At 43.6% G+C, this 17,209-nt stretch overlaps 1 protein-coding gene across 5 annotated transcripts; it reads right to left on the bottom strand.

Annotated features, from left to right (window-relative positions):
• Positions 1-115: 115 nt before the first annotated feature.
• On the bottom strand, positions 116-16,566 carry LOC138612592 (protein phosphatase 1 regulatory subunit 12A). Of its 5 annotated transcripts, none has more exons than XM_069685946.1 (26): positions 16,484-16,566; positions 15,366-15,853; positions 11,587-11,717; positions 11,272-11,390; positions 10,027-10,183; positions 9,730-9,874; positions 9,566-9,640; positions 9,382-9,461; positions 7,754-7,959; positions 7,543-7,652; positions 7,271-7,474; positions 7,060-7,142; positions 6,872-6,961; positions 6,623-6,724; positions 6,440-6,541; positions 6,267-6,357; positions 6,045-6,173; positions 5,859-5,961; positions 5,646-5,749; positions 5,491-5,550; positions 5,380-5,402; positions 5,222-5,285; positions 5,009-5,113; positions 3,604-3,654; positions 3,309-3,359; positions 116-2,549 (listed from the first exon to the last, which is right to left on the bottom strand). In XM_069685946.1, the coding sequence occupies exons 2-26, from the start codon at positions 15,639-15,641 to the stop codon at positions 2,463-2,465; spliced, it is 2,748 nt and encodes a 915-aa protein (XP_069542047.1). In that variant the 5' UTR covers positions 15,642-15,853; positions 16,484-16,566; the 3' UTR covers positions 116-2,462. The 5 variants fall into 5 exon arrangements, with proteins under 5 accessions (XP_069542047.1, XP_069542048.1, XP_069542049.1 ...); XM_069685947.1 differs by having other exon boundaries at positions 7,271-7,471; XM_069685948.1 differs by having other exon boundaries at positions 7,754-7,935.
• Between the last annotated feature and the right edge of the window lie 643 nt (positions 16,567-17,209).

The following is a 17,209-nucleotide window of genomic DNA, read 5'->3' as shown; positions in this document are numbered from 1 at the left end:
TTACAAAAAAGGCTCTATATATTTGCATTCTGGGAAATGTAGGATTTTATACAGAACTAAAAGTAAAAATATTTCCACCTCTGAAGATTTAATTCTTTCTTTAATCTGTGTTTTATTTGAGTTCCCCAATTGATGGCAACATGTTACAAAATTACTTGAGTGCTTCTTAAAAGGCAATGCACAGTGTAAGCATAAAATCGGCTGAAATTGTATACATTTTGACGCACACATTTTTTGCTGTGCGGTTGAGCATATTACAAAAACTTGTTTCCAATAGGTAAAATTACAAAAAAAAGTATTTACAACACAAACATCCTGGAGCCGTCTTGGGCAGAGTCTTGCCTGTTTGTTTTGGTGTTCGTAAAGGCAGATTATTTCTAACATATTCAAACAAGCTATTAAAAAAGAAAAACAAAAAAAACTTGACACGATACATTTTTTCAGCCAAACTTTCATCTCAACTTCAGCAATGAATTCCCTTATCCACTTGGTGGCACTGAGGAGCTGTTTGTGCAGCATCTGGCATCATGCCGGGGGTCAGAGCCACAAACCCTGGGAAAAGCAGTGCTTTGTCCATATAAGGCTGCAATCCATCCGCTTCCCTCTTCCTCCCCAGCTCCCTTCCCCAGTCTTTCTCAGACCTGAGGGATATTTACAGAGAGAGAGCCTCGGCCAGCCTGCCCTTCCTTATTAGGAGCTCAGCCTGTTGTCAGTACTTCTCCCCTGCAGAACAGTGGTCCATCTCTGTGCTCTCAGATGAGACAAACAGATGGATGTCTGCTGTTAACTACACGGTCGAGCTCAGACGACAACAGGGCTCTCGCAGCTTTAACCAGACAACCACTGAGCAGAAGTAATGACACTTGTGTCGTGTCAGTAAAGTCGCTCGTTATGTACTGTCCACCTGGGAGCAGCAGATTAATGTAACAGTCCAGACATACTGGAAATACATCTGTGTTGTCTTGTTTCCTCTATTAAACTTGCTGTGTGTGAATGTCGTAGTGTTGCAGCTGTCCTGCTCCTCTTTTTTTCCCCCCTCCTGAGTGATGTAGGACATCTGGCTACCAGAAAACTGAACAACTGTATGCAAGGGATGATAGGAGAGTAGTGTGAGTGAGGCAGCAAAAAGCATACACATTAAAAAGTGAGCAATTTGATGGTACAAAAAAAGTAACATTCAGAGCTTTGTTTGGATACGACGTCAAAGGCTAATGTTACTTAAATCAAAGTGATGTCACTACATAAAAACCAGGCAGCCACTACAAACACACTTTTTTTTATTAGGGTGCAGACATCCATTCAATATATTAGAAAACCAACATGTGAAGAAAGGCTACATGGAATTTTACTTCAAAAAAGGGTATTTTTCAAGGCTAATATTTATACACATATAATATACATGATCCATGCTCCCTTGAAAGAGAGGAATTGACAATGACAAACTATGAAAATAATATCTTTATCAATGGTAATTATTAAAACCATCCATAGCATGATAGGCTTCGACAGAACAGCAATTTCTAGATTCGTGCAATGACCTTTGACCTTCAGCTGTGGGTAACTTCTCCCTCCTTTTACTGAGGGAGAAATAAGTTTGTCTGGAGGACGGACAAAGCCTCGCAGGTCTTTTATTGCTTTGCAAAGAGTAAAGTGCTGCGGTCGACTGACCTGGTTCTGCGGTCATGTTTTTTTTTTTAAGAGCATGGAGTGTGTCTGTGGTCACAAAAATAAAAAAAAGTATGAGGGGAGGTGCATAGGTGGAGAGGTAGGTGGGTTCAAACACTTGCATGTGGAAACAAAACAACCCAACAGAGCTTCATGGACTTCCCTCTGTGGTCAGGACGTTGCTGAATGTAAAGACAGCCTCTAATGTGTTCAGGGCTTTCAGGGCTTGTTTCTACAACAAAACCTGCTTGACGACACGTAGATTTGAATTGTGCACGGGGTTAAATTTGTGAATAATGTGACGTGAGTGTGTTCACATAAAATAAATACGATATAAAGTGGGAGCTTTAAGGCCCAAGCTGCCTTGTGCGCTCGTGGAATGTGCATCGAGGAAGTGTGTGATGCACGCATGGGAATGTGTGTGCATGTAAGTGTCCCCCTGATGCACAGTCGTGGTACGTAGATGTCGTGTTGTGTGTGCTGCACCAGCCGTGGGCATTCTGGCTGTTGTCAAGTCTCATGTTGCTGCTGTGGGAGCCTCGGACCAAACGCCAAAGGTCTTCCTGTGACAAAAAGAGCATTAAGGCACACAAAAGCTGCTCCAGCTGTTCACAGAGAGGCGTCACAATCCAAGTCAAGCTGTGGTGCTCATGTTCGTGAGGGACATTCTGCTGCTTCTCTTTCCCTCTCTCGCTCTTTGGCACTGGGAGGAATGTGTGGAGGGAGGGATGGATGGATGTACGGAGGGAGGGAGGGGAGGGGGGGGTTCCCTGCTCTTCGTGTCTCACTCTCTTCGTCTATTTGGAGAGTTTGCTGATGACACGGATCAGTGCTCCATTTTCATCTTTAAGACGCTGGTTGTCTGTTCTCAGGTCAACCAGAACCTGGTAGGAACATTACAACAAAAACTCGCATTAAAACAAATACAAAACAATGACATGGTTTTATTGTTTTTAAATTACTAGTTTATGAGGTACTGGAAATTTGTCTGCCACAAAAATGAAGAAGGACACATAATATCTTGTGTTGAATACAGCTGAGGGGAACACAGCACAGGGAACACAGCACAGCACGAAACTTTAGAGAAGGGAGCTAAAACTGTCTGCTGTGCAGGGCTTAGTCTTAAGGCTAAATCTTTATTTATCCAAATATGATATTTTTTGCATCCTGTATGTAGGTAGAGAAGATTAATTCCACTTTTATTTTTGCACACTAAAAAATTACACTAGCTAGCTTAGCTTAGCATAAAGTCTGGGGCAACAGCAAGACATTATCATTATTTTCTCTTTTTCAAGAGATTGGTTGCTTGAAAATGTTTCCATTTCAAGTTTTAAAGAATATATTGTCGCACAGTGTTAAAGTATAAACAAAAACACATGAAAACCAGGGTAAAAATCAGAAAGTATTGATGTTACATCTGCATAATTCCCATTCAAGGTAGTTATTAGGTCGCCAAAAAGGAAACCTCCGTCAATGCAAAAAAACCCCAAAGTAATGATCTCATATAAGAGGAGTAAGAACTCGCACTTCCTGAAAACACTGTGCTGTATAAAAGAACTCTACAGCACGCCTCCAAACCACCGCTGGCCAGCACAAGACAAAGCCGAGCTAAACAAGCAGAAGCATGCAAAGTGTCTCCTTACCTTCAACTCCTCCTCCAGCTCTGACATCCGCCTCTCCAACATCCTCCGGTCCTGACGCCAGGGAAACGTGTGGGGGAGCAGGGAAAGGGGGGGGCGGAAGAGAGAAAGTGGTGTAGAGAAAACGAAGGGCCACGAAGGTCGAGTGAAACAGGTGAGAAAGTGGTTCAAGTGGGGAGAAGAGAGGAGAGAGCGTCAACAGACAGCAGAGGTGGCAGAGGTGAGGCAGTTGAAGCCACAAAAACCACAACAATAACAACAACAACAACAGGTTGCATCATCAGCAGGGATGCATTACCTTTCTCTCCAGCTCCAACAAGGCTGAGCAGTCAGTGAAGCGCTCCTGTCTCTGTTGGATACAACAAATCAACAACATCACTACAACAGTTTGTTAAAATGATCACTAGATAAAGACGTGTGCGCACAACTTAAAGCAACAAGCAATTAAACAAGAACCATCTGATAACATAAGCTAGCATTAGCTACTGCTTGTACCAGACCAATTCAGATTTTAAAGGTGATACATTTTGGCTATGCAATCAGTTTTCTATTATTCTGTTTTTGAATCTTGTTGGTAAAGTTTGTTTCATTTCAAAAATTTTATACGTATTTTAATTTAATTATTTTTCAGAGCCTCTCCTTCCTCCTGAAACGAACAAGCTGTTTTGGCATTCAAAGGTTAGACCTTAGCCACGATTGGCTGACAGTATTTGGAGTGACCGCGTAGCCCCTCCCCCATGTGTGCGATCCCGCGTCACTCCGAACTTATATGTACGAGCCAGAATCGCCAGGAGGTATCAGAGCGGTAAGTTGAAATCTTGACAACGACTTGTGCTACTCGCAGGACACAGACTGATGCTAACGCTGTTAGGGGGGTTTGACTAACTTGACTACAAGTTAGTGCAAGGAGGCAGCCTGAGGTGAATGACGGTGAATGATGATTGGTCGTTTTCAGCCAAAGCAAGGTTCTATGTAGAAACCTGCAGCTGTTCTGAACGGCCCATGTCAGAGGCTACCTTTTTAAAAATGTCATTCTGGAAAAACTTGGAATTATGCAGTTATACGTTTTTCACTGTGAACAGTAAACACACAAAAACCCCATGAGAATATCCATTCAAAAGATATGGCCCCTTTAAACACAGCACTGAATTGAAGACATGTTTTCAGCTTCGTATCTATATGTATATATTGTGTGGTAATTAAGGGCATTAATAGGGAATTAAAGTACTCCTTGTTGTATTTCTGCTATAAAACCCCTCAAATGTTTATGCGACTTGCTGAAATGCGGCTTAACAGGAGCACACATACTGACGAGTCATTAACTCGGTGACCTGACTCATGTCAGCTTCACAGCAATATCTCACTAACATTAGATAACTTAAGCTCCCCATAAGCTGCTGGTCATACCAGACCATGTAAGGCTTCAGAGGTAAAACCCTCTGAGTGCATCGATGAGAGCTAGGGTTCATTGTATTGCTTATAAATTAAACTTTTTATTAAATTACATTAATTACATTACATTTACATTAATGTCGCACAATATACATTAAACCCAGATCCAGAGAGGTTTGTTTGGACAGCATGACATGTGATAGCTAGATAGTATGACAGGTCATATTTATAGAACCAGTACATTACCGGTTCATTAAGAGGCTTTTTTTTGTCTGCATGGGAAAGGTTTAAATAAAGTTTGTGTTTGTCACCTGTGTGGCCTTTTCCAGGTCCAACCTGGTCTGACTGACAATCCTCTGTGTGTCCTGCAGCTGAGACTGGAGCTGACTGTTTTCTCTGGAGACTTCCTCGAACAACTGAAACACACAAACACACACAGACACACACAGACAGAACAGTAAACAACTGGGGGGAAATAAACAAACTGATTTCTGACCTCTATAATATCATCGTTGTCTGCTGACCTTCTTAAAGTCCTTGCTGTTAGAGCTCCCTCCCTGGGTGCAGTCGTTACAAGATGTGTCCAACCTGTGCAAACGAGCAGAGCAAAGGTTAAAGGTGAGTGATAATGATCGTAAAAATTGTGCTGACATAATGAAGGAAGAGGGCGAATCAAACCTACCTGGAACTCAAGTGTTGGTTTGTCTGTAGACAAAAAAGACAAGCAAACAAGTTATGGCTGGTGTCTGAGGTTAAAGTCCACTGACACAAACAAAAACACACAAACACACACCTGATGATCCAGCCCACTGCCTGAGAACTCTTCCTCTCCACTGGGGTCATTGTCATCACTCTGCAGATGATACAGACAGCACATTATCTTGTTATATACTGGTGAATAAGTCTCTTGTTCCTAGCATGCCATAAATCCTGTTCGCAGCGATGTACCTCCCCGGTCCTTTGTGCCTTTCTTATGGCCCGAGCTTGCCTCCTCTCCTTGTGCTCCCTGGCCCATCGCTCCGTCTCGCTCTCCCCCGTGCTGGCCTCAACATCTGGAACAAAGCCAGACAACAGCAGTTGTTCAAGAGCGAAATGTTTCAACTAGATACCACACTGTAAAGCTGTATGTTCGCATTACAGAAGTGAAGCGGTGGTGCGTACCTCTCCTGTCAGACGTCTGAGGCCGTGCAGTGCCAGTGGGCTGCGTGAGGCCCAGCAGGTCCGACTTCTGCAGGCTGGCGATACGAGACCTCCAGCTCACTTCCTGTAAACACAGTATCCCCTGCTATGTGATGTCACGTGACATAATATAAGAGCATGCCTATAACTCTGAAATACAGCTCTCACCCCCTCCTCTCCCCTCTTCGGTTTTGCCTCCTTCTCTTTCTCTTTCTCTTCCTCCTCCTTCTTCTCTCTCACTTTGTTGTCCGTCTTCATCGTCTTCTCGGCCTCCTGCAGATCTGTCAGCGTCACCCCCTCGATATGACAAAGAGATAGCGCTTTCTCGTTAACCTTTCTGACACAGTGATTCTGAAGTTAAAAAGTAAGAGCAGCTGGTGAGGTCTGTACCTGGGTTGAGCGGCGGGACTGCCGTGCATGTCGGGAGCGAGCCTTCCTCTGTGCCTCTGCCTCCTCATCCCGCACTGGAGTCAGATATGACCTGCAGAAGTCAGACACACAGCACCGTGAGACCCACAATTCAGCCCTTTGCCATTCACGCACACACAAAAGCCTCGACTTACTTGCGCCTCTGCTTGGTCTCCTGATCGCCTGTGGTCGAGCTCCTCGAGTTGGAAGTGGTTATGGCAGACTGATCCCTCTTCTCCGTCTGTTCCTGAGGAAGTCTAAGGGAAGGAGATAAGAGGTGGCTTTCAGATCGTTCAGATAAGCGAGGAAAATAAACTGAAAGTATAAAAGTGAAATACCTCTGGGCCAAGACGCTGTTAAGGCGGCTGAGTCCAGTAGAGCTTGTTCCTGTGCTGGCTGAGGTCATGGTGGGATCATCCAGTCTTCTTCCATAAGATGAGCTAAGACAAATCCCATTGGAAACACAAAGGCATCTTTCACAGCCACACACCCATTAGTAATCACTGCTGGGGGGACACGACAACAACAATCCCACACAAACAGAAAAGCGAACATTTACAAGACGGGCAGGGAGCAGCATGACTGACCTGTGAAGCAAAGAGGGGGTGGAACTAGTGAGATCATTCCCTGACTGACTGTGAAGGCGCCGGGTGTAAGAGGAGCTACGGCTCAGCCAGCTGAGAGACACACAGGGTGACAAGGGCACATATGCAGTGACTCAGAAAAACAGATTCTGGTTTCACAAGCAAAGGAGCACATGAGAGCACAGGCCCACCTGTTGGAGTTGTCAGGGCTGCTGTCGGGAATACTGAAGAGCCTCCTTGTCGGGATGGGCGGTACCCGAGCGAGCCTGGGCTCCTGAGGACGAGAGGATCGTCAGTGTTATTTTACATGAAGCAGCGAGAGAAGCTTTTATTTGGCCTGTCACTTTAAATTTATACATTAATAAGTGTTTTTAAGAGTGTATAAATCCTGGAGGTGCAGACCTTGTTGTCGGCCTCAGAGCTGAGGCGGGGGCTGGAGGCGGAGCGGGTCATGCCCAGGCTGGTGTCTGCAGGTCTGCCGGGGTCCTGGGTAGAGTCGGACAGCCCAGCTGAGCCAAGAGTCACTGAGCTGCCTGCTTTCCTCAGGGATGTTCTCCAGGAGCCCGGAGCGGGGGCCTCGGTGGCTGGGGGCTTGTTCGGGTCCTGCTACAAAGCCGGAAAATAAGCATCATTCTTATATTTCACTATGGCTGTCGTGTTTATTTATCCATTACCTTTTTCACTTGGCTTGCAGCAGTACTCGTTGACATGGAGGTAGGAAGCAGGCTGGTGGCATTGCGTTTGTTGTTCAAGTTGTTTATGATCTCTCTGTTTTTTGCTTTCTCTGCAAACGTCAGCAGAAATAAATCACAAGTTAAACTATTAAAAAAGTCATTAAACATGATATATTATTGGTAAAGTACAGACAGCAGCAGCTCCTCCTACCAGACTCTGCGTCGCTCTCCGATTCGCTCTCCTCCTCCGAGCTGGAGCTGCTGGAGGCCTTCCCCTGGCTCTGAGTCTGGCTCTGTCCCGTCTGGCCGTCCTCCTCCTCGTCCTCGGCCGGGCTGCTCGGCAGGGCGGGAGACGGGTGCTTCTCCCGCTCGTGGAGGCAGATCTTCTCCTTACTGCTCATACGAGAGATAGAAGTCCTGCAGGGGCGGGGCCAAGGTGGGGTGGAAGGACAGGTGGCATGCAGGGAGCTGATCAGTGAGGGTAATCATTCCACGTGCAGCCGATTAGAGGGAGCATGCGCCAATCAACACTTATGGTGGGTGGGACAGGGGGTCACTTTCTGTGGTGCTATGTGTAGCGTTGTTGTTCTATCACTAGATCAGCATTTAGCCATGTGTCACTTCAACCTTCATCGCTTATTTGTCACCTATCCCCAATATGTAATTATGCAAATCCTTAAGAGCCTCCACATATTTGACATTGTGAGCCCCAACAACATATTTTCATCTATTAATTTAATTCTCAGTACTGATTACATAGTAAACTATTTTGGATTTCAGTATGCAAAAAGTTGCTTCTTCTGTTAAAGGAGCAATTGGCCCCTGGAAAAAGCCACTGTGTGACTTAGAAGCAATATTATTTGGAATTGGCACCATAGCTGTGGAGAAAGTTGTGCAAACAGCTTGTGGTTTCACCCATTCTACATTCCTACAACACCCAGCATGCATTGCGCCCCTCCTTCTTAAAGGAAAAGCCCAGCGAGAGACGCTGGAGTGATGTCGCGTTTTACGTAGTCTGGTGGAGGTTTTCCAAGGCCCATTGAAGAAGCGGATAGCGTCCTCCAAACGCACAGAGCGAAATTGCATTTTCTTCCTACCATAATGACATTAGCTCCCCATGATAGCATGATAGGACTGAGGTTGAAAATTGGGGAACTGGCCCTTTAAGGCTTTGAACTTTGCATACAGTCACATATAAGTCACAGAGTTAAGCATGTTTTAACTCTCAGTAAATCATCTCTTCTCTGTTGTAGCCATGACAATGTTATTAAGTGAGCAGTGTGTATAAGTATCTTTTACAGCTTTTCACTGCATAATGATTTATACCAATGCAGTTGTTTAAAATTACATGGATGTAATGGAGGATTTGTGATATTGTATTATTATTATTATTTTCAGTAAAAGCGTTATATTACTTTTTTTCCTTTTATGATTCTTCTCTGTGATGGCAGATATTTTTAAGTATGCAATTTATGATAACTTCTCTCTCCCTCTCCCTTTGGACAAAAGAGTGTTTATGAAAGCAATGTTGAACTTTAACCTGTATTTCTGCGTTTTAGACTTCACTACATTTCTTGGTTTCTCCAACATGAACACGAACTATAAGCAGTTACAGTGTGAACCTGGGACTCTAGCCGATTGCTACATTTATCTAGTGTCATGTCAGCACGTCAAGGTAATATAGCTCAAGGAATGCTGGGACTGTTAACATCGTATCTGCATGCAAACTACTGGTACTGGGACTACTGGGGTTCAGCTGAGGAAGGCGTAGCATGTGCCCACACACGCACACACACACACACACACACACAAACCCATGCCCAACACACTGGCACTGACCTGCGTGTGCGAACTGGTACCATGGAGATTTGCGGGCTGGTCTCAATAAAAGGAGTCTGTTTCTCTTTCTCGCTGCGTAACTGAAGAGGAATATAAACACTCATAAACACAGAGAACATTCGGCGCTGTAATGCCATCAATCATATCAGGTTTATCTAACGCAGTGAGATAGTCGTGGACTCACAGCGTTCTGTTTCTTCTGCAGCTCCTCCAGAGAGTCCACGAGGTTCTCATCTGCAACATCAAGAGGGGTTTGGCCCTACAAGGACATCCGCAGAGCATCATCAGTCACGGTGCAAGATACAATTCAATCACAAAGTTTATTAAAGGTTGTTTGTTCGCGCTCACCACGTTGTTGACGGCACCCATGTCGCACATGTTGTCAGCAAGCAGGGAGCACACCTCCTCCTGCCCCCAGTGAGCCGCCGCGTGCAGGGGCGTCCACCCGTCGACGTCCCTGCTGTCCACATCTACCGGACACTGCAGCAGCACCCTGAGCAAGGCGAGGACAAGGGGAGGGAGGAGGGAGGGTAACGAAGGAGAGGGGGAGAAGATGAGGAACATTAAGGAGGGGAAGAGAAGGTAATGAATTAAAGCTGTTTGACTCAGTGTGTTACCCAAATAAGACAAAAGCTGAGAACTCACTTCAGGACTTCTATGTAGCCTTTGGCAGCAGCAACGTGCAGAGCGGTTGCCTTGGTGTTTGGGTGAGGTGTGAGAGTGCCGCCTCCTGCCAGCACTGCCTCAGCGTCCTGGAGCATGATCCTCTCCTCCTCTTTCCTGGCCTGGTCCACGTCTATCACTGAGATGAAGAACAAACAGCACCGTTTGAAAACAGAAAATCCTGTCTTAGCTTATTCTCAAAAACTTAATGTAAATATTTACTTTTATATTAATTTATATTAAATTTAAATCTCTGAGTTAAGTCATGATGGATCTCAACAATGTGTGTATTTGAGAGGGATAAAGATTAAAGCCTGGAGCCTCAGTGTGCAACAGAACTATGAAGGTCACAGAAGATTTGGTACACAGTGGCTCTGCCCTCATTTCTTTTCCCTTTTCTGTCGACTCTGAGCGCTTTAAATGTGACCGCTTGTTAAAACGGGACAAAAAACCCATAAAAGTACCAAACACTCTAGTCTGTGCTCAGATTGCTACAAATGTTAGCAGCCTCTTTAAGATTTAATTTGCAGGTAGGTTTTGTTTAAGACTTCTAAGAAGGAATAATTACATAATGTCCTGAAACTGTTGTTTCGCCATAAAACAGTTTAAATCACTGGCAACATTTAAACATGCTGTTGCTGAGAGTTGTTAAAATGTCTGTATTAAAAATAGAATCACTAATAACAGAGACTTTTTCACCATGTCTACACTGCAAATGTCATGTCAGTTTCTGGCTCGTTCATTTAATTGATGCTTTTTGTGCGTCACGGACGGTGCCAGCTGAGAGATAAAACAGAAGAAGAGCACTCGCTCTGTTGCTACTACAGTGTGGAGATAAATGTAAACACTGATATATATACACATTTATTCAGTGCCTTTTTATTGGGCATCAATCTAACAGTCACTGGTGTACTGTCGAAAAAAAGACTTTAAAAAGGTAAATAAATAATTCAGGTTTTACAGTTACGCCTGTGAGAAGCAGACGTTAGCCTGCACAGAGAATGAGCACACAGCCGCATAGATTAAGATTACAGTGTATATTTTGCATGAGGTGTGCAGGAAGCAGGAAAGATCTGTTGAAAAAGTGGGTGATATCGAGCAACTTCTCACACTAGCGTTGATTATGATGAGAACATAAACGACTCACGCGCTGTAGTAGTCATGTAAGATGCACGTGTCTCAACAGGATTGAAAAGATGCAACATTTGGAGATGTTAATTTTCTTACCTTGTTTTTTGATTTCAGCTTTGAGAAGTCTCTCCATGGCGTCCTCTGTGGCCACGTCCAGAGGAAGCTCTCCTTCACTGTTCACCGCCCCGACATGCGCGCCGTGCTCTATCAGGTACCTACAAAAACACAATCAACCATCAGTGACAGGTAAACTAGAGTAAAAGCATAATATATATTAATTTAATGTGTATTGCTTGATATTGAGTCTACCTCTAAACTACCTTAAATTCAGTGCAGGCAGACTGTTTCTAAACACTCAGGACTATATAAATCCTGATGGCAGCCACGTGTCAGTGCAGTGTCAACACTCACTTAGCGATCTGGATGAACCCGCAGGAGGCTGCAGCGTGCAGAGGAGTCCAGCCCTCGTTGTCCCCTCTGTTTACGTCACTCCCGCTCTCCACCAGAAACTGCACCATCTCAGCATTTTCATCAATGCAGGCCTGCCAGAGGACACACAGCCACATGATGGATTATTATACAAGTCTTTATTGTTTGTTGTTTACTGTTAGAATCCCCACTACGCACTTTAAAAAATAGAAAGCAGACAGCAGCCGTCTATCAGAGTCCAGTTAGAGTACAGTGAGGAAGGTCTTTGACCCACTTTGTTTTGGTTTGTTGTGAAAAACTGCAGTCACTTCCAGAATCTATTAAACTCAGTTAAAGCACTGGGGCTGAAACAATGACTACTGTGTCTGCATGTTGCAATGACTTTCTGTTAAGTGGGCTGCTAAAAGCCCTCAAGTACTTTCCAAATAAGTCATTTTGTGGCAGGACGAGCGAAAACAGCGGATCTATTTAGCTGCTTTTCCTGAGGCGAGGTCCAGCTGAGATCCCGATGTGAGCCAACACAAGTCCCAAGATGAATCCCATGAGGAGCTCATGGTATTATGTGGTGATATGTTGCTTTTATTTCAGCTAATATTTATGAGAAAGGTTGGTGCAGGATCAGTGTATGCTCCAGTTTTTATACTACAAAAAAAAGCTCTGGTTATTGAGTCTTGAATGAAAAAACTGTATGCATGTCCAATTTTATTTTCTAAAAAAAAAAAAAAAAAAGATTTTTCAAAAATAGATTTTTCCTGAAGCTGGAAACAGAGAACATGATGTAGATTTGCTTTATAAAAGACTTCAATTATGCAACAATTAATGGATTAAAAAAAAACTGTTGTTTATAAATTGATCACCAACTTCTTAACTGTAAGAAAATAACAGTTCTAAGACATAAACATGACTTAGCGTCTACAAGGCATGCTAGCAGCTCTGTAAGGCCGACTGAGACATAGTGGTGCTATTAGCTAAATGCTAATGCTAGCATGAAAGGCTGCTCACATTGGAAAAGCTAATATGCTAATATTAAGTAGATATAATGTTTAGCATGTTAACCTACTTTGCTTAGCCTACTTACATTTACTAATTAGCATAAAAGACAAAGTAAAGCTGATAAATGTGGTTGTTATTAGTTATGCAAGTATTTGGTCATAAACCAAAGTGCACTAACTGAAATTTGGACCTGTTGCTGGCACTAGATTAAAAGTGTCGGTATCAGCACAGTTATTTCAATTCATCCTGAGGGCCGACATAAATATCTGTGGTCAATTTCACGACAATCAAGGCGCTGATTTTGCTAACTCCGTAGAGCAGGCGCCACATTACAGAGGCTACAGTCCTCAACGCAGCGGCCACAGGTTCGACTCCCGCCCCCGACCCTTTGCTGCATGTCATCCCCCCACTCCCTGACTCTCTTCAGCTGTCCTATCTTATAAAGGCAAAATGGCCGAAAAAAGAGAAAAAAATGCAAAACAATCCACCCAATAGCTTTTAAGACATTTAACTCGAACCACAAATGTCAACCTCATGTTGGCACTGAAAGTCAAGGGATCACCACAGTCAGCAGGATTCATCATTGTAGAGTTATGTACGTCTGTAAAAAAAGAACTTCATGGCAACCCACCAAATGGTTGAGAGTAAATAACTAAAAATGAGTTATTCTCTACTGATACACAAGTTAAAATGAATCTGTACGCTTGTAAAAGTAAATAACTTACTATTTTTATTGGGGGAAAAAAACAAATCCAACCTTATTTTCCTCTTTGCTTCGTTCTTACATACATGTCTTAACAAGGTCCCACTTTTATGTTGGATTTCCTCAATAGCAGCTGATAAATGTCATCCACTCAGGACCAGAATGTCCTCTATAACGTGCCGGTGTTTCCAGCCTTTTATTAGCATGACAGTAACTCTGCAGGACGTCAAAGCAGCAGGTATCTTCAGCCGCACAGAACCGTGTCCATCAAGCCGTCTTAAGCCACCTCCTCTAAGAGGCTTTGCTTTTGGTCTAAATCAACTAATCACAAAGCTTCGACAAGTCTTCAGCCTCCTTCATAATATAACATAATTAGTGGTAGTACGGTAGGTAATTTTAAGACCCCGAGATGAGGCTCGTAGCACGAAAGCAGAGCAAAGTCAAAAGCAGCGTTCGCTGGCAGCAGAAGGGGGGGTAGCCCTTTGAGCAAGTGGGTGCTCCAAGCTGGATGAATGAACAGAGGGTACTTCTGGCACCCTTTGCGTTATGAGGGTGCACACACACAGCCTCCCAGCAGACTCCTTCACTGGGTCATCAAGTGACTCATTGTGGAAGTCGCCTTTGACAACAGCGGCTTGTGCTGTTTGAGGAATGTTTTCCATGTCTTCATCCGAAATCCCTGAAGTCCCCACCATGGGGAATTGGCAAAGGGGAAGCAGAAAGAGACGGAGAGAGAAGGAGGAGGAGGAGGACAAAGGAGAGAGAAGCATAGTGGAGAAGACAGAAAGGCTTTGGATGGAGAGGATGGAAAGTTTGGAGTGTGGGCCTATATTTAATTCTGGTTGCCAGACGACCGATGAGCAACAGGGGGAGGAAGCGATGGAGGGCAGGAGAGGGACCACACTGGGTGACGGTCCCACATGGGGATCAGGCAGAGGACCAAACATCCAGGCAGGAAACATGCTCTCTTACTGCCCTGAAGTGGTCATGAGAAGGCATCTTCATCAAATACATATAATTAGGGGGGAAAACACCAATCATCTCTGAGCATGACATCATTGGGAGCACCCAGGCAAGCTGAACTACAAATTCAGCTCCAGTGGGCAGGAAAATTAAAAGCACATCATCTTTTTATGTTGAGTAATGCGCTTAGATATCAAAGCTAAACCCATGTGACTGTGAGTTGACCATATATGAAGAGACAACAAGGTGTTTATGGCACCAGGTATTATAAAGACAGAGGAAATACTGCAACACCGAGGGCCTATGTGACAGTGATGTAGTCCAGACTGCTCCTGTGTGTTATGACTGAAGTCAAGGGGAGGGAGGGTCCATAAAGGCCTGAGCTGCATTTTAACTGGGACATGCTCAGAAGAAGTGCAGCCTATTTGGGACATGCAAAAGCAACAATGCTTAAACTGTTAGGTCAGATCCTCCTCTTTGATTCTGCCTGTTAGCATTGGTAACCCTATGGTATGGGTTCTCTTTGATTTCTTCCTTAAAAACAATTTTAAAGACCTGTTGATCAGATGATGAAAACTTCCCAGAATTCAATGACCCACTATTTTACTGAGACTCCGCCAGGGACTTTCTCACACAAGCCTGCTAGTCAGTGTCTATTCATGTCTAAAAATTATCCCACAGGCTCTGGGGAGTCTGCTAGTCACTGCTATCCCCATGACTCTGTATTGTATGCTAGTAAAAGAAGCCTATAACTAACTGAACACAACAAAGCGGATGGCCAAGCCTACCAACAGCCTGAACAACTATCTCCATATAAAAGCCACAAATACCTCTGCTAGTACTTAAAAATAAACATGCCTAGAGATGGTAAAGTTTAAGCTAACTTGGAGTTACCGTCTGCTAACTTAGGTTACGTTTAACTTATTTAAACTGCACTTTTTTAACCTCTAACTCAACGACAAAAAGTTAGTTCTTCTTCGCTGGGAGGATAACCAACAGATAACCATTGAACTGTCGTTGCCGTTATTAGAGCGACAGTTAGCGTTCTAATGTAAGCCGTTAACTCATTAACATTTACATAAAGGAGCAGCGTTAATCCTACCTGATGAAGCGCTGTCAGTCCGTCTATGTTGGCGTGGTTGATGTCAGCTCCCTGCCGGAGCAGCACTGCAACCTCCTCCCGGTCTCCGGCAGAGCAGGCGGCCATAAACACAGCTCCTTGGGCGAACCGGACTTTCGCCCTCCGCGTACCGGAACCGCCTAAAGTTTCCCGGGCCTCCGATCCCGTCTGATCCGTCTCCGAGCCCAGCCATCGCTGTAGCTGATCCTGCCGTCGCTGTTTGGCAGCTTCGGACCGGGAATGGTCAGTGGCCGCCATCTTCCCTGGTCTGTCCCGGACAGATTCAGCTCATGGTACGAGCAGAAGCGGAGTGGATGGTTTGGATTGAGCCTCCCTGGGCTGTGCCCCCTGGTGGACACACTCTGGAAACCAAGCCGTGAACTTCAGAGCGAACTTCTGACTGAGTGGCAGTCCTATGCTGCCTTCAAGTGCAGCTCGTATTTTTCACAGGGAGGGACAGTGTATTGTACCTACACAAAAGCCGTAAACAAATACAAAAATAACAATTACATGTTCCACTTTCTCGCATGACATATTAGGGAATCATGAAAAACATCTGGCTAATAACACTATACGTACATACATTAAATTTATGTACGTATATTTAGCGTTTGTTGTTTTATATTTATAAAAAATGTATATGCGGTTTTATATATTTGATTATTTGTGAAACACTTTAAAAAATCTAGTATGCATTTATGATTTAGTACACAATATCTATTGATTATAATTTGTTACATATATCTTTTATGATACATTATTTAAGATGACATTATATTATATTGTTCATGTGCCTTAGTGTGAATCACAACCAAGCTGTTCTCTTGAGTATCCTAATGGTTAACAATTGAGTTGTATTTAAAGCAAGCACACATTAATACATATGTTTGACAATAAGCAGCCACATCATTACATGCTTTTCAACCTTAAACTTTAGAGGCGGACCATTATATAGATAAAATACTACTGAGCCAACTTTGTAATGAGGGTTTTCCATTGTTCCGATTACACTTGAAGGCATTGTCAGATATAAACGCAGAAATTATGTACGAGACGTAAATGAAGACCTTTTTTAAAAAAGAAAAGAACAAAAAAACAACCTTAGGGAACCTTTGACGTCCATTCCCGAAGGTTTCCTGTTTGCTGGGTGAGTTTATTGAAGATTCCCGGCAAAACAGGTTTCACAACAGCTGATAAGGCTGTGTTATGACTTTTGTTATGATCTGTGAGCTACAGGATGACTTCACTGCTCAGGGGACTCCTCATGTGCGCCTCTAGTGTTAACAGTGCGGTATGTTGACCAAGGAGTGCCTGGTCCTACATTCTTTTTCTTATAATGCCTTATCTATTTAGATCCATTGAGTTAAGTTAATAGATGTTTGTTTCAGAAAAGAAGACAAATATGACTCACATGTTAAGGGGGTGGAGGAGGTTAACATAAAGCAAAGCTTTGGTAAAAAGAAAAAATAGTAACAAAGAAAGTTTAAAGATTTTGTAGCTTTTTTAATAAGCATCTTATTACGTAGTTTATTTTAGAGTCATGGTTATTTGTAAATGAGCTTTAAATACACTGATCAGCGACATTAAGTTACCACTTCAAGTTTTGTTAAATTGTACCTTACAATACCTGCATTATTTCTGTGGTTCACAAACACAAGTCAATAATAAACTGTGATTATTTGTCAGCTTGCTTTCTCATGTGGACGGCCCTTACTAAGAAGCTGTTTAGGTATGTGGTGTGTTGTTTGGTTACGGTTACTGATGTGTACTGTTCCCTGGTCTGTGTGCACTTTTCACTGTGACTCATGACTTTTCTGGGTAATGTG

The sequence above is a fragment of the Semicossyphus pulcher genome, unplaced genomic scaffold (genome assembly GCF_022749685.1).
Source record: "Semicossyphus pulcher isolate SPU_LCO1_2020_fin unplaced genomic scaffold, fSemPul1.0.p SCAF_8, whole genome shotgun sequence".
Lineage (NCBI taxonomy): Eukaryota > Metazoa > Chordata > Actinopteri > Labriformes > Labridae > Semicossyphus > Semicossyphus pulcher.
Note: the sequence above shows the minus strand (reverse complement) of the source record. Positions and strands in the feature narration are given on the sequence as shown.